Source organism: Barbatula barbatula, assembly GCF_947034865.1.
Source record: "Barbatula barbatula genome assembly, chromosome: 15".
Lineage (NCBI taxonomy): Eukaryota > Metazoa > Chordata > Actinopteri > Cypriniformes > Nemacheilidae > Barbatula > Barbatula barbatula.
The window spans coordinates 10,044,338-10,071,357 of NC_136778.1; the positions used below are offsets into that span (position 1 = coordinate 10,044,338).

A 27,020-nucleotide genomic window follows, 5' to 3' on the forward strand; every position below is an offset into this window, starting at 1 on the left:
ATAATACGGTAGCGCGCTAAACGCATCAAAGCCGCATGTGTGGTCAACAACAACGCGTTTTGTGCAGCCACATATCCTCCAGACATACATGCGCGTCGCTGCGTTCTCGGTGAAGTTCTCGTCGAGCGTGCGCACATCTACCTTCACGCACAAAGCGCTTCTGCTCAGGTTACTGTAAATGAGACCTCCACTCTTACAATTACCCATTTAATGGACTAAACTGCCAAGAGGACCAGAAGCCATAACATGAAGAAACGCTACATGGATATAGGCAGGCTACGGAAAATGAAAAAGATCAAACTCACAGAGAAGATTTCCGAAAGGTAAGACAACACAGCACTGCTTTGTTGTTGTGTTATTGCCCTTATGCGTTTTGCACCTGAATGGATCGCGCTCGTCAATTCCAAGCCGATGCGCGGATTGATGTAAACAAATAAACAAACAGTGTCTGTTATTATTACCAATTGCGTTTTAAGTCGTGTAGCCTAATGCTGATTAAATGAATCCATAAGGCCAAATGGCTAATATTTTGCGAAGGAAAACGGAATTTTACGAGATGGCCACGTTACTGAAATTATTAAATAACAAAATGTTATCCCCGTCTATTTTTACGATCACCGTTGAATATTCTGTATCGTTTATGCAATGGTGTTTATAAATGTGGCTATGTTGATGTAAGCTCTTTCTTACGAGTTGCCTTTACATTGTGTCTGAATGACAGTAGAATTTCTAAGAAAACAGATTGTCTGAAAACACAGACTAGGGCCTGAGGCTAGACGAAAAAAACAGACGGAAAACACGCGATAGTGCGTTTCCACGATAGACTAAAGATTGTGATGTTTACTGTATTAGCTAAAGTACGGGTATAATAATAGTATTATTGAAAAAAAAAATTCATAGCTTTGTTTTTAAGTTGCTGAGTGCATCTTTATATTTGATACAGTGTCGCTGCTTTTCTATTGTTCTCAATCACGTTACAATCTAGTTTAAAAGGAGTGTTGTTAAAGATGATTGTCTTGTATTTTGTAAGCGTTAAACAGAAATTAATGTGCACACATTTCTTGCACAACTGATTCTTGTTCTTTAAATAGCCATGGCAACACTGTAGATTTAGGTGCTGATGCAGAAGATGAAATGTTGTCATGGTTACCAAACACAAAGGGAAGTGAAGGGCTGAAAGCTTGAACAAAGGAATGGACCACAATGGATTGCACGATCAACATATTATTTGTAAACTCTTGAAATACTATATGTGACTTTTTACTTGTATTTTCGTTTAATTACTCAAAGCAAATCGTTTATTAATGTTGGCTGTCAGTCATCATTAAGTTTATACACAATGCCTGAAGGAACTCGGTTTTTTTGCATTTGTACAATGACTCAGTTTTTGAAGCTTGATTTGATCTCCATAGACTTGAAGAGATGATTCATGTTGGTATTTTTATAATATAATTGTTAATATTAATTTTATTATGGAAACGGTTTATAAAAAACTGCAATCTAATGATATATTAGCTTATGTATAATTAACTAACATTAATTTACACATTTAAGGGAAAAATATATCATTTAACAACTTGTTTTATGTAGTTGAATGTAAATAACTTTAAATTTAAAAACTTTCAGCGCTTACTCCGTTCTGAAGTTAATGATCGTCTGGATGCTGGTGCTGTTTGCTGACTTTATTCTGGAGTTCAGACTGGAATACCTGTGGCCCTGTTGGCTCTTTCTAGGAACCGTCTACACCACATTTCACTGTCATGGGCTGGTAGGCAGTTTTCTGTGAATTTAAACATCCTTGACTGTCTATTATCTTTGTCCTGGATAAATGTTCCTTATATAATATATATATATGTGTGTATGCATAAAATACATACATAAGACCAATAAAAATAATACTTAATAGAATGTAAAGATGCTGATCGCTCCTTTTCTTTTCCAGGCCATCTGTGTGGTTTTTGTGTGTGCTGCGTTTACTCTGGACTTATTCTGTTTAATTTTTGTGCCGCTTCACTGGCTGTTCTTTGCAGCCAGTACATATGTCTTACTCAACTATATGTGGCATACAGGTAACACCCAAACTCTTCACATTATCTTTATATTGCAATACAGATAAACATAATAACCTCTGCCCCTGCATGTATTATGGTGTTCCTGTTTCGTAGTTCCTGTTTATTTATACATTTGTTGATTTGCAGAAAAGGGAATCTGTATGTCAACTGTGACATTATGGATACTCTTAGTGTATATGGAAGCCTCTCTGCGGCTGCGGGACCTTAAAAGTCCCCATGCAAATCTGTCCCATCTATTTGCTGCACACTGGTAAGTTCTGATTGTCAATTTATTTCAGAGCTGGACCTTTATATGTCACACATTCAGCAATCACTTAATGAAACTCATTATTTCTCCCAGCATTGGTTATCCACTAGTGTATATGGGATTTGATGCAACATGCTACTTCACCAGTATGTTCAAGCTGCGCACTGAAAAATCCATTCCGAGCGAGAACGACCTCCACATGGATCTCTTACAACAATCGCTACCTCCTTACATGCACCTGTACCCAAAATTGTGGACGGAAGGTACATATAACTTCCTTCTATAAGTGTTTCCCTTTTCTAATGCGTGTAGTATTAATAGTTCTTTTATAAATTAGACCCTTAAAGGGATACTTCACCCCAAAATTCTCTCTTCATTTACTCACCTTTGAGTTGTTCCAAATCTGTATAAAATTCTTTGTTCTGATGAACACAGATAAAGATATTTTGAAGAATGCTTTTAACCACACAGATTTTGACCCCCATTGACTCCCAAAGTAGGAGTACGAAAATACAATGGTAGTCAAAAGTGCCCCAGAACCGTCTTATGTTCTTCAAAATATCTTCTTTTGTGTTCAACAGAACCAAAACATTATAACGTATATTTTCCTACTATGGGAGCCAAATATTTCTCTGTGTTCATCAGAACAAATACATTTATACAGATTTGGCACAACTCGAAGGTGAGTAAATTATGACAGAATTACAATTTTTGGGTGAACTATCCCTTTAAGTTTTCTAAAAGCTCATACCTTGATAACGTATTACATAAATTGAGTATTTATAAGTTTCACTTCAGTTATGACAGAACATAATATGATCGTGTTAAAATTCCTTCGAAACTATTACCTTGTGTTGACAGATCCCAAATTCAAGGTGACCAAATCCAGGCCAATGCAATACCAGTGTCCAAATGATGACATCACATCAGAGGACAAGCAAAATATGGAAGACTGTCTGCAAATCCACAGACTTCCTGGACGACCTGAAAAAGACACAAATCCACAAGCTCCAGGGCCCAAGCACCGGGGAGGTGAACTTCTTTTGGACTCTACATCCATGTTAGAAATCCCTGAAAACATACCTCAGGAGGATCAGAGCACTAAAGCTCCTAGACCTCCCAGGAGCTCCCTGCCCAAAGTGCAGCGAGGTTCAGTAAACATCCCTACTAGCAAAGGGGAGAAAAAGCAGAAAGCCCCGAAGGCCAACAACTCTACAGGGGATCCTGCCGAACGGTGCTCAGCGAACATCTCAAGTCCTCAGAACCAGCATGCTGACCAGATACTGAAGTACGTATCCAATTTATATGATTAAACAACAAAAATATGATATGCTTGCAACTGTAAAATGTTTTGCTGTAGTTATGCAGCTAGTTAAAGTTTACTGTAGATTTATATTGATCTAATTTATTGGCAACAATTCAAAGATAAATGAACATTAAATATCAACTAGTCTTTTTCTATACAGGAAAAAACTATAAAATTACAGCCTCATGCAAAGCATTCTGGGAACCAGAAATCCATATCAACCTTTTTATGGTTTTTTTTCTTATTTTGATTCCCATAATGCATTGCATGAGGCTGTTATTTTACAGTTTTTTCCTGTAAAGATAAAGACTTGTTGATATTTAATGTTTATTTATCTTTGAACAAACTGTTGCCAGTAAATAACATAAATGTAAATCTACATTAAGTTATTGGACTGCTGCCAGTAATACTATACATTTCTACAGAAATTGTTTACAGTGCGCGTGCATCAGTTCGTATTACATTTGCTGTGTATTGATCTCCATCTGTTCTACAGGCTGGAACAAGAGACGAGGAGAATAAAGGGCGAGCTGCAATCGAGCAGACAGAGCGAGCAAGAACTGCGCAGTCACATTTGTAATCTCACCAACAGTGAACACAGTCTGCGGCCAGAAGTCTCACTGCTCAGACATGCAAATGAACTTCTGCAGAACAAGTGAGTTCTCTGATCTCTTCTGCTCTCTTTCTGTTGCTCTTGGCATTAGAACTCTGACTTGTGTGTTCTGTATTGCACTTAAAGTTTGAGTTGGTGTTCATAATAAACATGTACTGTGTGTTCCAGAAGTTCATTTTATTTATATTTTTTCTTTGTTAGAAGGTTATAGGAAACATATGTTAAAGGGACAGTTCACAAAATTCGGTCATTATTTCATCACCTTCGATTTGTTCCAAATCTGTTTTAATTTCAGAGATAGTTCTTGGCCACCATAGTAGTACAATGGTAAACAAAGGTGCCCCAGAACTGTTTTCTTTCCTACATTCTTCAAAATATCTTCTTTTGTTTCAACAGACCAAAGACATGTATAAAGCATTTTTATAATGGTAGTCACTAGTGTCCAATTTTGCCTAGAAATGTGTATTGTAAAATAGTTTATTTTCTAAAAGCTCACACGTCGTCTATTATTCTTGCACTGAAATATCTGGCTTTTATTATGGTAATTTAAATCTGAAAAATAAAACATACATTTGCAAATAATTGATGTGCTACAAGGACATTTATAAAGCTTATACTGTAAAAGTTTGACTTGAACGTGAAAGCTAATGGTGTTCATTTAAATTCTCTGGTGTGCTGCCATGCAGGATACAGTGTCTGACAAAATCCCGACAGAAGGACAAGCAAAACGGTTCCATGGTGGAGAAGAAAATCAGAATGGAAACAGAAGCCCGGCTTTCAGTAGAAAAACAACTTGCAGAAGTCAGAATCCAAAAATTTGATGAAGCATCTATTTTGCTTCGAAATGCGTCACACAGGTAATTTTTATGCTAAAGCAATGGAATTCATGCAGTATGCATATATTAGTCATCCATTGCAATATAAACTAGTAATACTTTTCCAGACAGAGCATCAAAAATTCAATGTTTTGGTCAACAATAACACAATGTAACTAACTAATTTTTTATACAAACAAACTTTTTATAGTTCTTGTACAATTCTGTGGAACTAATTATTGTGTTAATATTTATTTTCATGTAGCATCAATGTTTTAGTGTATATTTACCTCAAGTAAAGTTTGAGCTTACATACTGTATATCATTTATTAAAATATATTGCAAGTAAACAAAAACGTTTCACATATTTTAAAAATTATATTAGAATAAAAAAAATTCTAGAAATGTTAGTAACACAGGGAAAGTGGGATGATGATGATGATGATGATTGGTGACTACATCTTGAAAAATGATAAAATGTTCACTTTTGTTTCTGTGAGTACTGGCGATGGTAAAAAAATGTATGTGATTTTCTTATTCAGCATGTTAAACTTCATAAAGAAACAGTAAAAATTTAAGCGAATCACAGCTTTTTAAAAAATCTGTTATATCGTGTAATACACTATTTAGCTTTTTTTAGGTCAAAATGGACTGCCTTTATTAGAAATGTGATTTCAATTGATCAAAGTAAACCAGATGATATAAAATTGTGTATTTTTTCCATTGTAGGCAAGAACACAGTGAAACTCAAATGCTGAGGAAAAGAGCAAAAGATCTAGATACAGAATATAAACAACTACAGCTGCAATACCAGGAGAAAGAGAATCGAATGATAGCTTTAGAAAATGAAGTGGAGGTATGTAACAGGGTTCATAGATTTGTTTCGTTTTTTTGTTGTGATGGGCTTTGTTGTGTTTTATATTTTAATTTGGACTCAGATAGCTTGTGAATGAAAGTTTCTGTGCAAAATAGAGTTACTGGTGTCTCTACTATATTAAACATGCCTACACAGAAGTCAGGTCTTTCAGAAATTGTGCGAATTTTTTATGCCGTGATGACTTAAACGATGGAGGGAGCCGTTGGCTGCAATTCACAACCTCACCACTAGATGCCGCTAAATTCCATACACTGGATCTTAAACGAAAAAAATAATTAGACAACTGAGATGTCAATATACTACTGTACTGTATTGTCCGATGCTGTTCCATTCTATAACCATCTCATATTTGCAATGTTCCACTTTAGACCCTTCAAAGGAGCAGATGTACAGAACAGGAGGCAGATGCCATGCTCTCAGCTCTCTCATCATTGCAGGACAAGGCACAGCATCTAGAGTACAACCTGAGCGCAGAAACCCGCCTCAAACTAGATCTCTTCTCTGCCTTGGGAGATGCCCGTAGACAGCTGGAGATAGCTCAAGGTTCTTCTTCTCATTTACAATTTTCTATGCATCTTTAAAAATTTCTGAAAGTATTACTGATCAAACGTGATTCTTTATATCTCACCAATTATTCATCTGAGTCTCAATATTTATTCTCCTTTTGTTATAGTTAAAATTGTAAAACAAGACCATGAAGTTCGAGAAATGAAGCAGAAGCTTGCAGAAGCAATGGCTGTGGCTCCAGGTTTGTCCTTTATGACCCCGCGGTCATCTATGCCCCAGTACCTCAAGTTCCTCAACTCAGAGCGCTACATGCTGAATCCAAGAGCACTCATGTACCAATGTCTAAAGAAATAAGGCCAGCGAGGACCAATCGGACGGCTTTTAAAACATTTTTGGACTCCTCTTTGACATTCCAAACTTGGGGCATCTAAAAGCTACAAGATTTGCCTGGAAACTTTGCCTTTCGACAATGTCAACAGCCCCTGGTGAGTCTACGGGTGCACTGATTTAAGCAAAGACACCCAGGCCAGTTACGGGTGACCTTGCGCTGAGCCAATGATTCAAGATGAAAATGAAATTTGACTGTAAATACATAGAGTTGTCCGGCGGAAGACCATCAAATACTGAGCGAACCGCTGTAAGCTTTGTAAACAGCAAGATATCAGTATGAAAAGCACTTGGCTGTCAACGTACACAACGTGAGTTCATGAGGAGAACAGGATATTTTGTGTTGAGTGTACGACAAAGAGGCAAACGCAACACAGCCTTTCTGTGCCTCTCCGTTTATGTGAATTCAATTTCTATAACAAGCCAATATCAAATGTAAGTCCGTATGTGAATATTTGAGTGCTTTGTACTGTTTTGTATTCTTTTTACATTACACACATTATAAATGAAGTAACAAACACCCAAAAACGTTTGTAGGTTTTCATGTTTCTGAAACCTTTGCCTTTTTTATGTATCACCGGGATGTTTTTTTATGAGAAGTTTATTTTTCTGCCTTGACAAATTTCTTTTCTAAACCAAAATTAAATAACGGTTTAATTTTGTAGTTCTACTTGTGGGTCTGCATGCCAATTTATGTAAAATGATTGTTTTGGACAAAAAAAAAGTTTTGATGTCTAATTGTGCATTTGTGCAAGGGCTGTTTTCTTCCAATGATTCTGGAAGCAGTAATAAAGTCAATTTCAATGAGAACCTTTTTTCTCTTAAAACACCCCAGCTTTTTCAACAAAAAAAAACGACACGCAAACACAGAATAGTTGTTGTCTACATCTCATCTTTATATCAAGAAAGGGTGCAACTCTGAAAAGATACGGTTAACAGATGTAAAAGCAGTTTTCCAATATTTAGCATGAGACAAAAACTAAACACTCAAATCATAAACTCTAAATTCTGGCCTCAGAATTTCACAGGAAGATTCATAAAAGCTGTTGTTTCCTTCACAGCCACACAGAATGAATCATGCTTTTCCATTTTAAACTGATTGCATTTGTCTTTGCTGGTCTGCATAACCACATTTTTTTTGAAGGTGGTGTGCTTTTAAGTGTGCCAAGCATCATCTCCATTGTCTGATGTCTGAAGCAGTCCACATCATGGAGTTTGCATAAAAAAAAACCATCAACAAATAAACTAACTTTTTTTACATAACTTTTTCCATTTCAAATGACAGCAATTGGATGTCGCCATATTTCATGCATTGTTCAAATTAGCAGCTTGTAACAGACAAATGCCGATGTACCATTAAGATGAACTTTGATTTATTGAGGTAACAAGCATATGTTTGGAGTTTTAATATGCTGCAAAGGTGCCATAACATTTTTACAGTATACTAGCATGCAGACCAGATGGTGGCTGGACAGTTTTCATAAGAACATAAAAAAAATAAAGGATCTGCATGATGGAAAACAAAATATACAAGAGTTTGTCTATGGGTCTTACCACAGATTGATTATGTCTTTGTTTAAAGGCACATTTTAACACATTTGGTGCTCTGCAGATCATTACTTTTATACTGAAACTCAAAACCGTGTCACATACATGGGAGACAAAAAGGAAAAAAATCTAAAAACCAAGTCAAGTGCCCTTTTCTTAGAAAGCTTTAAAAAAAACAGCCACAGCAAAGTCAAATTTGAAACGTTTAAAGATGGATCATTCTCCTTTAGATAAATAATCGGTTTGCTATTTTTACTTGAATGTTTGGAGAACCCATTTCCTTTCACAGTCTTAGCGGATCTTGCGTAGGTTGACAATTAATTTGAACCTTAAAGGTACATTTCTCATTAAAATGGAAACGCATTCCTCTGACGAAGAAGAATGACAGAAAGGGAGACTCGAGAGAACAACTGAAAATGTGCCTTAAAGACAACATAAGGTTTGCACTTTAGTAAATCCTTGAAGTAACCGATCCCACGCATAATGTAAGCAAAAACGCTCTGAAAAACAGATTGTAATACTGACTTAAATAATAACCAAGTCATTTAAATAATAACAGAAGCAGACTGCTGCATTGACAGAATAAATATATATGGGAACTATCTGCCAACACTTTCGGCCACATGAAGTGGTGTGAAAAACAAAAGTTTAGGGGTCGTTTTGTTTTCGAGGCATCTGGATCTCTCCCCGCAGAGCTCGCACACAATCTTCCGAGTGATGGAGCACTAGAGTTCTGTCCTGTGCATGAAGATAAAATGGTGGAGAAGAGCTGGCAGATTCAACCCTCTGCTACGAGGAAACGGTGACAGGATTTAGAGAGCCGTTGCGGCTGTAGAATTTTGAGAAGGCTTCCTCCAGCACGGTCGTGAGACGTGGCTGATCCCCCTTAGGAGAGACAGAGATAACATATCTAAGAACAAGAAAGCGACTATCTGTATTGAACGTAAGAAGCATATACAGCTTTAGAGCTGGTGAGTTGAATTCATCTCAATGAATCAAGAATGCTTCTAATGCGATACATTAAATGCAAATACTGTACATGCAAAAGTACTATTTCTTCAGTCCAAACTAAAATCCATGAGGTACAGATGGTAAAGCTGTCATTTGCACTAATGTTGCGATGCCAAACCGTTGTGGTATTGTGTAATGTTTGGCCCCAGCCTGAGTATTAATAAAGGCAAGAAAGTGTTATTTCTGGTTTTTGGGACAGCTAATCTCGGCTTTGTTTGCGGTTGTTATTAGCTTGCTGTTTATGTAATAGCCCTCTTCCATCGTCACATTTCCAGGAATCAGTGACGGCTTGCTTCAACCATCTCCTCAAACAAACAACTGAATTATTGATTGCTTGAAACAGTTTATTAAAATGTTGGCGCATCTGCTTTAAAAAAATAAGCAAACCTGAGCCACAAACATTGTGTGATATCACCAGTAGTTTGAGCTAATAAAAAAATCTAAATGCCAACAAACGAAGTGCAATGTCGTCATCGTATTTGGCATAAAAAACTAAGAATCTACATCAGTAGCTGGAAAAATGACAATGCTAATACGCTGCCTAAAAATTAACAACACGAGATCCAGGCATTCTTAATGAAATACAGATGCCATCCAATCCTTAATCCCATTTTATTATCAGAAGGTGTATTATATCTCGAGCAGATCCAGAGATCTCTTACCTCACTAATGAAGCCAAGCTGGACCAGTTCCACAGCCAACTCCTTTACATTCTCATCTAAAAACACACAGAGCTCAACATCTTAGCTTTCAGCAGTACTTCGCCAATGCATGTCAACACTAAAATCATAAATCTAAAGATTTCTAAAATCATAAATCTGATGCTTGTGAAATAACCCTTTAAACCAGATGTGTTATTCCAACATAGCAAACTAGCTTTAAATATAATAACCATATAACAGTTTTTACATTTATTTTACCTTTAACTTTTTATGTGATACAGTGCAGTGGTAGAGAGGACAGGAAGCAAACTTGAAGAGAGAAGGGGGAGGAATAGACCTCGAGTCAGGACTCGAACTCAGGTAGACTGAAGTGCAGTTGAACTACATGTCACCCCGACCCATTCAACTAGTTTTAATTTCTAATCTAGCTATTGTGCACCAAAAAAGGTCAGTAGAAAACAGATCCTCTTACATCTTATCACTAATTTGAAACAAGGGGAGTGGCTTCACCGCGTCAGATGTCACTTGGCTCAGAGCTGATTGGCCCAGCTTCAGTTTGCTATCTCTAACCCCGAGTAAATCCTGCTCTGGAGCAGGTTAGCTTTGTAGTGCCAGTTTCCAGGGCGAGAAAACCCGCCCCAAACCAATCAGCCTTCTTGAGCCTGTAAACTAGTGTATGCACACACTAAACTTACCAGGGTATAAACCGAAACTGGCTTTGTGCAATACATCACGACATAATAATGGTTTGCGTACCTCCAAACGCAAACTTACCTGGGTATAAACCGAAATTGGCTTTGTGCAATACATCACAACATCATAACCGGACTGCAACATGTCAAAAGTGCGTCTCGAGACCTGCATGTTCAGCCATGCACTCTTCTTTAACAATTCCTTGTGTTTTTAGACACAATTAAGCGTTCTGTGGGAACAGCCCTTTACTGTTCACGTATAAGCATAATGGCTGTAGACTGATGAAACACTTACTTGGCGCTAAATCACAACTCAAATGTCGGTTCAGCTTATCCTCCAGTTTTAGCAATAACGTCAACTGTAAAAGACAAAGTGAGAAGGTTAAACAAAGTATTTTACATTCATTACTTAAGTCTAGTTTACATTAGCCCAATAATGCAAGAAAGACTTACATGGTGCTTTGCTCCTTCCTCCACAGGCTCGATGTTGCACTGCATTTGTACAACCTTAATAAAGACATATCGTCTTTAGCACAGATGCTTAATGACAGTTCATTTTGCTGAACTGACTATAACTATGCACTTAGATTTGGATCAGGTAGCACTTTATTATACAGTTCTGTTCCCCATGTTCATACTATATACTTATAACAGTAAATATAATAACTAGGTTCTGACCCTGAACCTAACCCTAGACCTACACCATGTAGTTACCTTATACTACCCAGTTCTTTCTTAGGTAAGTACACTATAGATACACTTACTGTTAAATAAAGTGCAACCGGAAACTAGATATATAATACACCATGTATTAAGTCACACAGAGAGTCTGACTGATAGCAGGGGAAGGTGAGAAAACTGTAAACCCTCCCCCATTTACCAGCTCCGTAATTCATTCCATTTCTCACCTTCCTGGTCTCCAGTTCTGCAGGCTCAGGCGTGGGCGATTTGACAGAGGGTGGTACGATGGGGGACTTGACAGCCTCCTGCTGGGGCTGCTGTGGGCAGGGTATGCCGAATGCAGTCAGCGGATAGATTCCATTTCTACAGTATGAGAATCAATATTACACATCACCGTCTTAATGACATCAGTCAGGAATGCTTGCTTGATGTCAGCAAGAATGGCAAAAGCTGAATTTTGGAAGAGTATAAAAGCTGGTTTATTGAAGTACGTAGGCCAAGTTGGGTTTGGATCGGATATCTTTAACATTTCAAAGTGCTCACCTCACATCTTCAAGGAACTTGTCAAGCTCCAAAGCAGGAAACTGGGAGAGTCTAATGTAAAGAGACAGGATTATAGAAGCTTTGACACTCAGCATTTGATCAATTTCAAAATCATTGTATTCAAAATAATCTATGCTACTCACTTAAGCTGGACCTCTTTCATTTCCAAGATCACTTGGTTAGGGTCCATGTTCTTGGTAGTTTCCTCCAAAGCATTTTCAGGGTACATGTCTAGAATCCAGCCAAGGGAAAATTTATTTGAATCGGTTGAGTGCTCCCATATCCCATTCATAAAGGTCACATATGCAACTGAATGGCAATATGATTAGCTTAGTGACTCACGCTGGTGACCGACGATACAGTGTGCAGCCAGTAGTTTCAAAAGGGGCACTTCAAACAGAGCTTGATGGAAAAGCAGCTCTCTGGCTGTGGGCCTCTTGCTGGGGTCCACCTCCAGACACTTCTGAATAAACTCCTTAAACACACCCACACAACATGTGTCAAACATGTGACTGCACACTAACCATAAGCATATAAAGCAATTAATCAAATAAAGCCCCTTGAATCTACAAGAATGGGACTTTCGGTAGGTCATCTCAGAGTATTGTGCTAGCAACTGTGTTTGCTCCTGTACTCACTCTCTGCAGTGGGTCCTCCAGAAAATTGATGGCACTATTAATGGCTTCATGTGACACATATGACGACTCTCCGTTACTCTGGATCTCCAGCACAGCCATCTAACAAACAGAGTGAGGATAAAACTTGAATAACTGGTGCGGACAGTGTGATGCCCTTATAGGATCCAAAGCCCACATTAAACAAATTGCTCACCTCTAAGGCACACATTCCAAAGGAATAGATGTCCACGGCTGTGGTGACATTGGCAACAGCTGAAGTTGATGAGGGAAGAGGAAAAATTTTACTAAAAAACCTAAAACAAGGCTAGAAAGGCTTTGTGGTGACATCAAAGAGATACATCACTCCATAAAACAAAACATTCCTTATTATCCTCATGTAATGGAACAGAAGAAAAACAATCCGGATGCCTTATTTTTCCTCCGCCGAGGTGAACTTGGGAGCAATAGGCCTTTTTCACGCACGCTAGGGAGGCATGTCCCATTCAGCATTACTTGTGTAAATCTTTTTCCATAATAACACTTCTTTACAATAACTAATATAATAGGATATATGACATGTGAAGCAATATAACAGATTAGTTGTTCTGAATAAAATGGTCCACGTTTAGTAAATGTAAAGTGTCCCCAGTTACTTAGTTCAGCATGTTTTACCTCCATACTCAGGAGCAAAGAAGTGCAAACTCTTCTGTTCCTCCCGACAAGTTTTGACATGGTTATTAATGGTGTCTGGGGCCACTAAAAAGACAAAGAAACTTTAGTACCAAAACGTATAACATTGAAAAAAAGATTAAAATCTATCCGTCCGTAAGTGTAAGGTTTAGTCCACCTGAGCCGATTTTAATAAGTCCATTGTGCTGAATGAAGATGGTGTCACAGGTCAAGTTCCCATGGATAATTGGAGGTTCACATGAATGCAGATAACTAAAAAGAAAGCGGTGAGAAAATTGCGCACAATACAACAGATCTCCACAAAAAAAGCAAAATACAGTGCAACATAAAATTATGTTTTCAGGTGACAATAGGCACACTATTTTATTGGTAAATACAACTTATAACATAAAGCAAGAACAAACTACAAACATAAATTATCTCTGGTTAAAAGCTGGGGGAACAAAGAAAAACACACACCTTAAGGCAGATAAAATTTGAGTGCACCAACGTTTCCATGCCTAGAAAATCACAACAAAGAGTTAACAATGATATCTGAGCACACATGTCTGCGTCCAGTATTGAAATTACTATTGGATATTTAATTAAACCCCATCTAAAAGCCACATTAACCTTATAACTTGACATGATTAATAAATAGGGTGTACAAAACTGGAGAAAATCATTTATAGTGCTTACAATATTAAACTATTAAAATATAAAGACATAATAGTAAAATATATTTGTATAGGTGCCAAACTAGTAATATAATTCAGATTTTCAAATAACTGCATTCAGTGATGCACATACTAACTGAATAGCACACATACTAACATTAGGCAGCTGCATACTTTAAATCACAGTCAACAAGGACAAATATTCCAGCAATTCCCATGAGACAAAACAGCAGAATTCATACCTTCTCATTCATGGTCTTATGATTCTTCTTAGTCTTTTTTAGAAACTGCTTAAGACTCCCAGAGGACATGTATTCTGTTATAAAAATAACCTAAAAGATGGTGGGGGGAAAAAGCTTTTTAATATCTTACAATACTCAATACTATTTAAAAAAGGTGTTTCTCAATAATAAAGTTTCTGACCCTGGCTCGGTTCTCTTTCACATCTGCCCAGTACTTGTGAAACTTCACTATATTCAAATGTTCAAGCTGGATGAGGTTATCAAACACTGCTTTCACCTTTTCCTAAAAAAACAAAAATAAACAATTTGTCAGATCGATTTTTTATAGAACCGTTTAACACAAACAGACAAATCGTGTGCTTATGGAAATGCAATCAACAATGTGGACTGCAAAACCAGTCAAAAAGCAACCTCTAAAATTACTTATTGAATTCCATCCTTGGCGTCTGCCAAGCAGAGAGGTGAGGGGGTGCAGTACGTGGACGGGCCAAACAGATGGCTGTCCACGACTCTATGCCTGACATTAAGGAATAGAGCTTGATTAAATAGCGCTTCCAGGCAACAACAGTTTGCAATAAGCTATCTTAAGGATTGCCTTTTAACATTTTTAACACTTAAGAGACACATTACCACATAGTTACGCAACCACGCTGAATGTTTTCCTTATTATTTTATTCATTTGAAGCTGAGGGCTCTAAGGGAGAATGCGGTTTCCATAAAGGCATCGAACAGGTCAGACCACTTTGTTCAGGAAACTTGCCCCCAATAAAAGCAAACGAACACATTTGATCTCTTAAGTAGTCAACCTGCCCTATATGACTCATAGAAAGATAATCAACGGTAATCCAAATTCATAGCATTCTCTATTACTAACCATAAATACAGGAAGCCACAGATTAGAATTTGGTGTAAAGTATGAACTTTCATGCTGGGTGTGATCACACTTCTCACATATCCTGCCTTGGTAATTTTAAAGCCCCACTGCAATGCTTTGGACAAACAGCATTATTTGATGTGTTGACATAATTTTGACCAAAAAAACGCAGCTTTTCATTTACAGCACACAGCAAAGCGGCATTTAACAGCATAATAGCCCCAATGGTGTAAAGTCTATCGAAAAACAATAGAAAGACGAGTGATACCAGTGATTTACGTTGGTGAGTGACACTGGCGTTTGTCTTCTCCTTTATTCAGCAAGGCTGCAATGTCGAATCTCTTCCATAGAGCTATCATGCTATCGTGGCTCTGAACCGGAGGACACTCACGTGCAACCGCTGGCGTGACACTAACGCAAAATGTAGATGTTAATGGTGATGTAAATGTAAATTATGTGTCATTCACCATGTAGGACATAATAAATGTGCAAAGAAGTGGCTGATTTGAGGCGATGCGTCCGCAGCGCTCATAGTGAAGCGGGCAGTACTCTTCGGATTCTAAAGCAGATTTGATTGGACGAGATCTTTAATGAGAGGCTCAAGCGTAGCGTGATCTCAAGAAAGATTCTAGAAACATAGCAGTTTATTGATTTACTTTTTTTTTCATCATTTTGCTTTCACTGGAGGTTTTAGTTTACATTTTTGCCATAAAGACAAAGCAAGCAAAGGCAGAGAGATAAGTTTAGTTCTACCTCCTGTACTTTATAGTTCTTCCTCTCAGAAAACATGACCTCATTCCACACCACCTCCACGCCTTCCTCTGTGTCCATGGCAAGGTAAGCGTTGTCGATACCAGGTACATTACGCTGGTTTACCTGTGAGAACAAAATGAGCTTGAGAACACTTAAAAAAATACACCGACAGCAATGAACCCATATAAACGTCCATAACTTCCCCTTTTAAATAAAAGTGTTAGTGGTATGAAACTATACAAATAAAAACAGATCAAATTGTAACCAATTCTATAAGTCTATAGGCTGCACACAGATCGGTACCTCCTCTCTCCGTTTCTGCCAGCGTCCACAGGGGCTTTCCTCCAGAATCTCGGATTCATCTTCGCTCTCCTCCTCCTCCTCCTCCTCCTCCTCAGTTGCGGGTGGTGCAGACTGCGTTAGGGTGGATACGGGGGGAGACACTGAAGAAACCCCCTGAACTGGAGGTGGTGAGGCTGTGGAATCGGACTTGGCATCCATCGTGGACGCGGGGGCAGGTGCGGAAGTCTGTTTTGCTTCTTCAGACATCATTAAGGGATAAGACAGACCCCTGACCTGAACCGCCACAAAAATGAAGCCTGTCTCAACCTCGAGGCCAGGAGGCAGAGCTGCCGGAGAGGTTCAACAGTATAAACATTATGGTTTTAAATATATACATTTTAATATCTACTTTAGCTAGTTTATCTGTTAGTAATAATGTTTGCAAATACATGTAAAATTGCATGCATAGTGTGACTGTAAAACTAACGTAAAGCAGGCCTTTGTGGCTCACTTTATAGATATCTGATTTCCAAATAAATTGCGGTTTGATTTTTTTTTAGAAGAAACAATAACTGAAATAAATAAAGTAACTTATACAAAAAGATATTATACACGCTCATACAGAACACGATGAACGTCACTTGAACTTGACTAAGTTTTACGGGCGACAAATCAGAACCGACGCAGGAAATGACGATTATAACGTAAATGGTAACTCGGTGTCACTGTGCCACTTTAAATTCCAAGTTTAACACTTTACTCTTTATGGAAACAAAACAAACAAACGTATAAAAGCTGTTGAAACATTAGCAGATATCTGTTTACTGTTTACATTTTTCTGCGCGTTGTGTCGGTGCTGTCCTCAGTTCAACCCCAGACCACAGTGTGAGTGTTAAACACACAATAAAAACGACTATAATGACAATACATAAAGACGGACAAAAACGCTATCATGCACATTATTAAACAGTGAAGCTTTATAATCTTACTGTAGTTTATCCTGAGATGAGTGGCGTATCCAGCTCGCCGGAAGCAGCTAACGTTAGCCGTCACTAGCTAAATGTATCAACAGAGCGGTGGGAAGGTCCTCAAAGAAATGTGAAAAACATTGAATCCTCAAGCTCAGTACGTCCGTGTATGATCTCGGATTAATATTACAAGTCCGCGATAATAACACTAATAACACGTAAACTATTAGTTCTTAAGCAGCTAACTTACACGGGACCGAGGCTAGCAGTGTAAGTTAGCTCTGCGGCCTTCGGTACAACAGCCGAATTAATAGCAAAAACAGCTCCTGTAAGAAAAAGTAGCAATTGTCTTAAAGATTTCAGGCTTGAGCAAAAACACAACCACCAAAAATGAATTTACTGGATGACAGATTTGATGCGGTTAACTGGATGGCCGCAAAAACTACACTGCCGGATATTCGCGGTCTTCTTAAAGGTGCTCCCAGAAAGACTTGTCTCCTAAAAGACTTCAGTATGCGACAATGAATTTAATATACACCAAGGTCTCCCGAAAATATACACGGAAATGGCGACAGCTCTGAGTGCTAAGTTAGCGGGCTGTTGCTTTATCCCTGCGTGAACCTCCACTGGCGTTTATTAAGTGAGTGTAAAATAAATCACAGGCGAGTGCGCACAGCGACATCTGCTGGAGCCGCTCGGGATTTAACTGTGTGTTCTGCATGACCTGTGACTACAAACAGTACAAATTAAAAATATAAAATGAAAACAACAAATTAAATGTTTGCATACATGCATTAAATGTACAGTATTCTTGTGTAGTCTTGTAGTTTGTGTATAATGCTTATATTCTACATTTTCACTGAGACAATTTAATTATACAGTTAAGTTTATGTCTTGTGTTGTCTTGTGTAGCACACTGGTCTTGGAGGAACGTTTACTGTGTACACACTGTGTATGGCTGACACGACAGTAATGCTTTATTGACTTTTTTGGAGACCATAAAAATCAATATAACTTCCATTTAAACCATTACATTTCTTTAAAAAGATCCATGAAGATCAACTTGCTTTTAAACACCTGCTGATGTGTGAGGCTTGTGTTTCATGGCATCGCGTCCCAGAGTTGAACTTTTCAAATCTTGTTTTGGAAACTTTTATTCCCATCATCTGCATCGAAAATCCCTGACATCATCAGCTGGACAGCATTGCAGGCAGAAAGAGAGAAACCCTCACGTCCCTTTAAGAGATCTATAAATAGAATTAACTTCTAAGAGGGAAGGCTAAATGTAGGTTGGGAGTAAGTGTGTATGCAAGTATGTGCATGTGAGCATGTGCAGTGTAAGCATTTAACTTATTGTAAATGCTGGTTTGTGTACATGACCAGGACTGAGCCCGTACCAGAATATAAAGAAACTAAGGACTGGAAGAAGGAATTGGCATATCTTCAGAGAAAGCTGACCTGGATTGACACTGGGTTGTAAATTCTTACATTTATCTGCCTTCACCAGCCTTAGAGGACACCAAAACGAGAAATATGGAAGAAAAGAAATTTTCAGAAACCTCTGTCCAAATAACTGAAGCTGCCCCACAGATTGTGGGTGGCACTGAAGTAAGTTACTTTGGTACCCCTGGCAACATTTATTCTGCCATTTTGAGTCGCAATGAGGCAGTTAAAGATAGCAGGCGCCTCAAGGACTTTGTGGAGCTCAGAGACAAATACGCGAGTAAGAAGGTGCTCTTTGAAGACCCACTGTTCCCTGCTCAGGACTCCTCTCTCTTTTACAATGAAAAGTTCCCTCTGAAGTTAGAATGGAAGCGTCCGGCGGTGAGTGAATGACCTTAAGGTGGCACTGTATGAGGTTATGTTGCATCCGTACCTTCTCTTTTGAAATGCAAAAAGTTATTTTGGTATTGTTAGTCTTACTAATATCCTCAAAACAGGATGCAGTTACTTATTAAGTCGATTGTTTAAAGTCACCATGCAATCAAACAGGAAAATTTTTAGTGTTTTAAACAGTGTTGCAGTGATTATTCTAAATTATTTATCCGTGCACACGCCATTATTTAAAACATTTTTTTTATCAAAAACGTCAAGCTCTTCTCAACAACACTCTTCACCAAATGACATCAGCAACAAAAAAGAGGTAGGACTATACGGACTGTCCAATGCCCAGGCATTATTAGCCCTCCCCTGCAGGCCCAACTTTCAACAAACCAATCAAAAAGGGAAGGGCAAAACAAAGCCCCGCCCTACACTTTATTCTAATTTCAGAAGCCATTTCACTACGTTAAACGTTAAAGAAACCAATAGCAACTTCCGTTTCATGGTGACTTTAAAAAAAATAAGTGTTTCTTGCAGTGTATTTGCTTGTATTATGATACTGTATTTTGATTTTTCTTATTAAAAAACCTTTTTCCACATAACTTGTTTTGCTTTTTAAAAATCCCACATTCGTATTGCAATGATTTCCAATTTCTGTAATAGCATAATGGCATTATACACAGTAATAATTTAATATTTTGAGTTTTGAATGATTGACTATGAACAAATTTATAAATATAATTTTTTTGTCACTTTTACAATCAAGGTCGATGATGCAATTCTTTGCTATTAATTCTATAAATAAATAATTTTATCACATAAGCAATTAGGACAATTTAGTTTTACTTTCTAACTAAAAAGGCAGAAATGCCAATGCATCGAAAGGGTTATCTCCTGCAGGCGTGTCATGAGAATGTGGCATTGATCCTGCTGTGCATGTGTTGTGTTGGGCATGGTTGAAGTTCTACTAGAACACGCTCTAGTCATGCAGCTGACATGCCAATTCATGCCATGCTGTTTGTCAGTGATTTATTAAGCAGACTTCTGCCGTATCAGTGGGTTTGGACTATTTCTTATCCTCACAATTTTGGTTTTCCACATGGCTGTTTAAAACATTGTCCGCAGAATTGAGTTTATGCATTGGATATTATAATTGGTAAAGCGCAGGTGGTTTTCTTTTTTCTTTTATTATTTTCATACTAGCAAAATTGTTTTAACACGATAAAGGGATTCCTTGCATACAAAGCCACAAATAAAAATTCAGTTCCATAAATGTTCAGTTATATGCAAGTTAATTAAATCATTTGCATATATATAGTGTCTTCAAGATACTACATGAAGCCTAATGCTATCTGATATGTTATAGTTTCCATGTCTCACATATTTAAAAAAAGCATAAAAAAAACTAAATTTAAGTTTTATGTCAGTTCATAAAAACCTGACCTGTGTGACTTTTAGGTTTACAAGTTTTGCATGTATATTGAAACGACTGTATCGTGACTGGCCTTGTTATGGTTTAGAATCAGGCTACTCTGTTTCCGTTTCATCCACCTGTGAAGTCTTTGGTAAGTCAGGAACTTTTTTGGACCGAGCTTCAAACAGTCGAGCAATTCGCATCTGCTTACCAACACTTTAAAAATAATGCAAAGGAGAATGTGTCTCGATGGACATACTTACATTATTTTGCCCTGATATCCCAAGCTTGTAAACACTTGGCAGCGAATGTTACCATCCTTGGCAGCTGTTGAATGGCTGTGGTGTTGAAATCTTCATCACTTCATCTTCGTCTTGTTCTTTTTGTGAGGCCAACAAAAGTCTAACAGTATGACCATCATTTGAAATAAACGTTTGTCTATGGCACAATTAACAGTCTATATTGTCTCTCTTTCCTACACAGGAGATTTGTAGCAATCCACAGTTCATTCTTGGGGGAGCCAATAGGACAGATATCTGCCAAGGAGACCTGGGTAAGAAAGTACAAATGTATGTTCTAATTACATAAAATATTAAACTTATTTTTTTACCTGGTGAACAAATCAGAAGTCATTAGAGTTTAAATGCAACTACTATAATTCCCTCTGGAGATACCAAGACCAACCTGATCTCCACGGCATTTATTGAGACACACAATATGATTGACATACACAGGTGAATTGGTCAAGTTTAATACAGACAGACTCTGAATAAATCTGTCTGATCCAGAGGAGACAGAAAGTTAAACATCTTCTTGCTGTATAGCATATACAGTCATGTCGTTTTGTGTATTCTGAAGTTTCGCACAGTGCACTTGTGCATTGTATTCATGCATTTATCACCCTCCTATCCAAATAAACATGTAGGATTTGATCTGTTTCTGGGTGTCCATGATCGAACCCATGATCCTGACATTCGCAGTGACATGCTCTAGTAAATGTCGAGCAGTAGGGGCTTTTCGTTTAAATGTAATAAAAATAGACGGATTATTAGAAAAGTTTGCAATATGAAACTTCATAACCCGTTTCTTTATTTGGATCAATAAGTAATTTTGAGCATGTATATACATGTGGGAATCTGATCTTTGTCCTGCTCATCTGTGCACCCTATAGTCCATACAGGGCTGTATGAATGGGCTGCAAATGTTCATGCTGAGTTCACGCTGAAATAAAATATAGGCCTAAAGTATAAAGATAGACTTGTTATGCATGATATTTCCATTTCACAAGGGATATTTAAAGGATAATGTACAGTCAGTAAGTCACTGCTTGTGCATCTGTGGATAAAGGCATCTGCTATGTAAATGTAGCTTAAGATCAAAACTTGCTGTTGACCAATTAAGGACCAGAACTATCCGTTTAATAATAAGGGATTTCAGACCCATCAAGTATAAATCAAGTAAATTGAGCGTTCAAAATTTTACCTAATATTAAATTCGATTATTGTATTAATTATTGTAGGAGACTGCTGGTTGCTGGCTGCCATAGCTTGCCTGACTCTGAATAAAGTACTGCTGCAAAGAGTGGTCCCACATGACCAGAACTTCTCTGAAAACTATGCAGGCATTTTTCATTTCCAGGTAAGTTATTTCAATTTGCGACCACTAGATCCCTCTAAGATCTCCAAGTTCCTTCTTTAAATTTCATGAATGAAGCACTAATGTCTTGAAAAATGTACCTATTTTCGGCTAATTCTTCTAGTTCTGGCGCTATGGTGAGTGGATGGACGTGGTCGTGGACGATCGACTTCCAACGTATAAAAACCAGTTGGTGTTCACCAGATCTGGACAGAAGAATGAATTTTGGAGTGCTCTTCTCGAAAAGGCATACGCAAAGTAAGTTTATTATCATGGCATTCACATGTACCAATTCAATTCTGATGCAAAACCTGATGGTTTGAATTATGGGACCCAGGATACATGGTTCTTATGAAGCCCTAAAGGGAGGAAACACATTGGAGGCCATGGAGGACTTTACCGGAGGAGTAACCGAGTTTTATGAGATTTCAGAGGCCCCTAAAGAGTTGTACAATATCATGAGAAAAGCTTTAGAGAGGGGGTCCCTCGTGGGCTGCTCGATAGATGTAAGTAGTCCACCTATTAAAGTTTAGGACTATAAACCAGCTGTTTAATATATTTTTTAATGCACTGCATAATGATGGAATTAAATTCAACATACTGTTTGTCACTTACCAATGTTTTGGATTATGCCACACAGACATTGGTTCCAACTGCTCAGATGACGAAAACTGTATCCGGACTTGTAAGAGGACATGCATACTCAATCACTGGAGTCGAGCAGGTGGGAATGTCATGTACTTGAGAATTCAAGTATCACATTAAGTAAAATCGCTAACATATACAATACCAATCGGGGCTTTTTAGAGGTCAGTTGAAAACACCAAATCAGCACCCATTTAATTTAGAAATTGAATAGAGAGAGAGAATCGTTTATTATACATCAGATACCTATTGTTTTTCATTTACGGTAAAGGTTTGTAATTACATATATTGTCAATTCAGGGGTTACTTGTCTTGTGATATTGTTTTGTAGTATGCATCATTAAAGTCTCTTGTCTTTCTAGTGTTGTTTAGTGAAATTTTGTTAGTACTTTAGTAGTTGTTTGCCAATATGTTGTGAATTCTGAATGTGAGGCAATTCTTTCAGGATTTTAGAATGTTGGCCAACCTTCCAACATGTATCAGCAAATGTTTTTCAAAATAATAGCAAAATACGTTTTCTTAGGGTAAACGTAAGGATGGCAAGGACCTAAAAATCCGTCTTGTTCGTGTACGAGACCCATGGGGAGTAAACCCCCCTCCTGCCTGTAGGTCGGATGAATGGGCTGCACTAGCCACCACTGAACAAGACAAAGAGAGACTCCGACCCACAGAACGAGGAGAGTTCTGGTTAGTACTCTTCTTTCTGTGTAAAATATCTCTTCTTTTTATTGCCCGTAATGACACACCTCTTGCACTCAACTCAAGGATGGGCTTTGAGGAGTTTCAGAAGAACTTTACAAAACTGGAGATCTGTAATCTTACTCCAGACACCCTGCAGGATGACCAGATGTTGAAGTGGAATGTGACTGTTCATGAGGGCCGATGGGTAAGAGGATGCTCTGCTGGTGGCTGCAGAAACTTTCCAGGTAGGCCTATCTACAATGAGACTACATTAAAAATCTGGATATTATTTCATTTTTGTCATTCGGGTTGTTATGCTTATAAAACAACTAGCAACAGACAAATCAGTTGACTCAATATACCCATATCGTTCATTTATCTACTTTCTGTCCCAGACACATTCTGGACAAATCCTCAGTACCGCCTGAATCTTCTGAAGGCAGATGCCAAGCAGAAGACATGCACCGTGGTGGTGGCACTGATGCAGAAAGGCAGACGTAGCGAGCGCTGCGCAGGTGGCAACCTACACAACATTGGGTTCGCCATCTATGAGGTAAATTTGTGGCTACATAGTAGGCCTACTTGTTTGCAGTTTGATAACCTTTTAGTTCGTATTAGCCAAATTCAGGTCTATTTATCCAAATCATTAAAAAAATGAAGGCATTCTAAGATGTTTTGAATGATATTTATTTCAACCCTTTCTGTCCTGTCTTTCCCAGGTTCCTCAAGAGGTATAAGACCATACCATGAAGAGGCCACATGATATATGTCCTGTCGGTCCGGCTGCATGTCATCATTAACCACTGTCTTTGCTAGCTCACAATTGAAACCCTTGAATTTGTTACAGCTGAAACTCAATCACCATTTAAAGTGTAACCACTGCCATTTTATTACAAATCTAAACATTCCATGGCATTTCATGACATTTTACTGTCTATAGTTGAATCGTGTCTCTGTCATTGCAGATGAAAGGCAACCAACAACAGCTGCCGAAAGATGTTTTCCTTTATAATGCATCAAAAGCCCGCTCTAAGTCTTACGTCAACATGCGTGAAGTAACAGACCGTTTCTGTCTAAATCCAGGAGAGTATGTCATCATTCCCTCCACTTTTGATCCTCATAAGGAGAGTGAGTTTCTTCTCAGGGTCTTCTCTGAAAACTGGAGCACCTCAGAGTGAGTAATACAACTCTGTCAATTCAATATTCAGTCATTTGATTGAGTAAATTGAATTAATAAAACGAATAGTTGTCAAGCATGATAAAGATGCCATTTATATATCACTGACTGTAAAATGTCGAGGACACCATTTTTTTAATCAACAAACAGTTATATAATAGCAGTCAGGTATTTGAACAATTGGGCATTGCACGTCATGAATAACAATGGTCTCTATCCGTGGCTGCATTCACAATATGCAGATACAATTAGAAATGTAATGTTCCTACAGGTATTTGAATGTATATGCATTGCTTACCTGTTCGCAACCTTTAAAGGGATTATAGTGTTTCCCATTAAAGTATCCCATTAAAGTTTCACGTGTTACAGTGAAGCATATTTTAAGTGACCTCTTGACTTGTATACTTTTAGCTGACAGCTGCATGTTTTCTCACAGGGTTATAGAAGCAGAAATCGAGGCGGGTCTTGTGGTGAGTCAACACCTGTGTTTGTCTGTCTTGTTGTGTTGCAGCTCATAATGTCTCTATACTTGGTTAAAGAAATGAATCACCATAACAGCCGGCCTCGACTTTTGAATATATGATTTGGAATATGATGTTGCATCTATATTAAAGCCAGACCTAGTAATTTGATGGATTTTTTTAACTCATTAACAGCAGCTATAATTAAATTTTCATAATTTCATATAATAAATATTTCGTATTTTATTTAATGTCTACCATGTTTTACTTTGTTATACCAGGAGACAGATACAAAGACGAAAATCAAGGTAAGTGAAAATGATGGATGGGCCAAAAATGTTTAACTGTCTTCATTCACCCTCATTTAAAACCCGCATAAGGCTATGTCCTCTGTGGAAGACAGTCAAAACACACAATATTTTACCAATCATTTTTCCATCTTCTGTATTTATGTGGCCAGTAGAACAATGTTTTTGATATAAAATATCAAAATTCTCCCACATTCAGCTAATCAGGCCTCTCGTGGAAGAAACTGAAGAGGAGAAACAGTTCAGGTCCATCTTTCAACAGATCGCTGGAGATGTGAGTGCAAATTCAAGTCTCAACTTCATACCCATACCACATTACTCGAATGGTGCCACATGCATTTTTTTCTGGTCTCGGCAGGACATGCAGATCAACGCCTATGAACTCAGGACTGTCCTTAACAGAGCGACTGCCAGACGTGAGGGAAAGTTTATTTTACTGCTACCGTTTTGCAATACATTACACGCATGCATTTTGACATTTCAACGTTTTTTTTTTTTAAAGTTCCTTCGAGCCAAATCGTTTTTATCAGCATGTTTGTTCTCTTGGAATCAAACCCATAAATTTTCATTGCTAATGCAATTATCTTACAACTAAGCGACACGGTTACACTCTCTCAATTTTCTCAGACAAAGAGCTGAAATCAGAAGGTTTCAGTCTGGAGAGCTGTAGAAGTATGATTGCTCTCATGGATGTATCCTTTACTACTGTTGTACTATTAAACTGTTAAAGGAGTAGTTCACCTCAAAATGATAATTCTGTCATCATTTATCATTCTGCGGAAGAGAGTCATACAGGTTTGAAATGACAAGAGGGTGAGTAAATGACGACACGACTCCTTTAACAAACAAGCAATACGTTTCAGGTGCTTCCAACATCATCCTTTACAGAGTGGCTCTCCCTAGTGGACTAAATGACAAATGTCTTTGACACACTGATCTATTGACCCTAACCATGTCACGCAAGACTGATGGAACAGGACACCTTCATCTTTTAGAGTTCAAGCACTTATGGAACAAGATTAAACAGTGGAAGGTATATCTACATATTTATTTTGAAACACTGTGGCTGTGAAGACACCGCAGCATCAAAGTAGGTTCATTTTATCACATATACTGTACAAATATTCAGGGCATAGACACTCTGTTGTTTGCAGCTGGTTTTCACACGATACGATGCAGATAAATCCAGTACAATCAGCAGCTTTGAGATGAGAAACGCAGTTACTGATGCAGGTGAGACACTGGGTCACATGTTTGGGAAACTGAACTTTATATATGCTGAAACCTGTGATATCTTAATGTACTGCAGGTTTTCAACTCAACAATCAGCTCTTTGATATTATTGCCATGCGTTATGCTAATGAACGCTTGGAACTGGATTTCGACAGCTACATAAGCTGCCTAGTGCGACTCGAGGGAATGTTCAGTAAGTGTACATTTAATCACTTGTTTACAAACATTATTTAGCTAAATATTTTGAAGTTCTAGTAGTTTGAGAAGCAGTGGACTAGACATGCTTTCTTTTTAACTTCTCTAGCTACTTTAAGTTAAGTGAATTCTTTTATAGGGGCATTTAAAGCTTTTGACAAGGATGGAGATGGCCTTATCAAACTTAATGTTTCTGAGGTAAGCTGCATACATTTGAGTACATATTACATGTTATAAAACAATCACATTCTTCTGGTCTTTTTAACATGTCCCTGTTTTTTGAACACAGTGGCTACAGCTGACCATGTACGCCTAAACAACGCCATTTCAGCTCCATTCAGTTGTGCATCACAGACAAATATGAACCAGTGTTGGAAATGTTCACAATACGTTTCAGTTCTTCAGAG

At 37.9% G+C, this 27,020-nt stretch overlaps 3 protein-coding genes across 3 annotated transcripts; 2 read left to right on the forward strand and 1 right to left on the reverse strand.

Moving 5' to 3' along the window:
* The first annotated feature begins 97 nt into the window (after window positions 1-97).
* LOC306905135 (macoilin) lies at window positions 98-7,630 on the forward strand. The gene is made up of 11 exons (XM_079475535.1): window positions 98-323; window positions 1,627-1,768; window positions 1,943-2,069; window positions 2,199-2,322; window positions 2,413-2,582; window positions 3,181-3,607; window positions 4,122-4,280; window positions 4,925-5,095; window positions 5,783-5,909; window positions 6,299-6,473; window positions 6,604-7,630. The coding sequence occupies exons 1-11, from the start codon at window positions 247-249 to the stop codon at window positions 6,789-6,791; spliced, it is 1,887 nt and encodes a 628-aa protein (XP_079331661.1). The 5' UTR covers window positions 98-246; the 3' UTR covers window positions 6,792-7,630.
* Window positions 7,631-7,698: 68 nt separating this feature from the next.
* nrbp1 (nuclear receptor binding protein 1) lies at window positions 7,699-17,717 on the reverse strand. Its single transcript, XM_079475088.1, has 18 exons — window positions 17,065-17,717; window positions 16,097-16,422; window positions 15,794-15,916; window positions 14,348-14,449; window positions 14,167-14,256; window positions 13,728-13,768; window positions 13,426-13,520; window positions 13,251-13,334; window positions 12,793-12,851; window positions 12,600-12,698; window positions 12,304-12,436; window positions 12,105-12,192; window positions 11,962-12,012; window positions 11,646-11,781; window positions 11,191-11,244; window positions 11,033-11,096; window positions 10,046-10,101; window positions 7,699-9,257 (listed from the first exon to the last, which is right to left on the reverse strand). Exons 2-18 carry the CDS (start codon window positions 16,343-16,345, stop codon window positions 9,162-9,164), a joined length of 1,620 nt encoding a protein of 539 aa, XP_079331214.1. The 5' UTR covers window positions 16,346-16,422; window positions 17,065-17,717; the 3' UTR covers window positions 7,699-9,161.
* An 859-nt stretch (window positions 17,718-18,576) lies between these two features.
* Window positions 18,577-26,929, forward strand: capn3b (calpain 3b; the record flags this gene model as incomplete). The annotated part of the gene is made up of 21 exons (XM_079474577.1): window positions 18,577-18,867; window positions 20,762-20,831; window positions 21,798-21,916; window positions 22,038-22,171; window positions 22,251-22,419; window positions 22,554-22,637; window positions 23,082-23,245; window positions 23,324-23,484; window positions 23,635-23,792; window positions 23,959-23,970; window positions 24,205-24,413; window positions 24,853-24,886; window positions 25,159-25,185; window positions 25,385-25,459; window positions 25,544-25,601; window positions 25,813-25,877; window positions 26,150-26,218; window positions 26,340-26,418; window positions 26,495-26,611; window positions 26,753-26,811; window positions 26,903-26,929. The coding sequence occupies 21 exons, from the start codon at window positions 18,577-18,579 to the stop codon at window positions 26,927-26,929; spliced, it is 2,181 nt and encodes a 726-aa protein (XP_079330703.1).
* Between the last annotated feature and the right edge of the window lie 91 nt (window positions 26,930-27,020).

What these genes read in the sequence shown, in the direction of transcription:
- LOC306905135 (XM_079475535.1), top strand. Translation starts at nt 247, where the DNA reads ATGAAGAAACGCTACATGGATATAGGCAGGCTACGGAAAATGAAAAAG. An exon ending in CAACTATATGTGGCATACAG is followed by an intron (nt 2,070 to 2,198) that starts GTAACACCCAAA and finishes GTTGATTTGCAG; the next exon opens with AAAAGGGAATCTGTATGTCA. An exon ending in AATGAACTTCTGCAGAACAA is followed by an intron (nt 4,281 to 4,924) that starts GTGAGTTCTCTG and finishes GCTGCCATGCAG; the next exon opens with GATACAGTGTCTGACAAAAT.
- nrbp1 (XM_079475088.1), bottom strand. Translation starts at nt 16,345, where the DNA reads ATGATGTCTGAAGAAGCAAAACAGACTTCCGCACCTGCCCCCGCGTCC. An exon ending in GGCAGAAACGGAGAGAGGAG is followed by an intron (nt 15,917 to 16,096) that starts GTACCGATCTGT and finishes TTGTTCTCACAG; the next exon opens with GTAAACCAGCGTAATGTACC. An exon ending in CTGTATCGTCGGTCACCAGC is followed by an intron (nt 12,193 to 12,303) that starts GTGAGTCACTAA and finishes GCTGGATTCTAG; the next exon opens with ACATGTACCCTGAAAATGCT.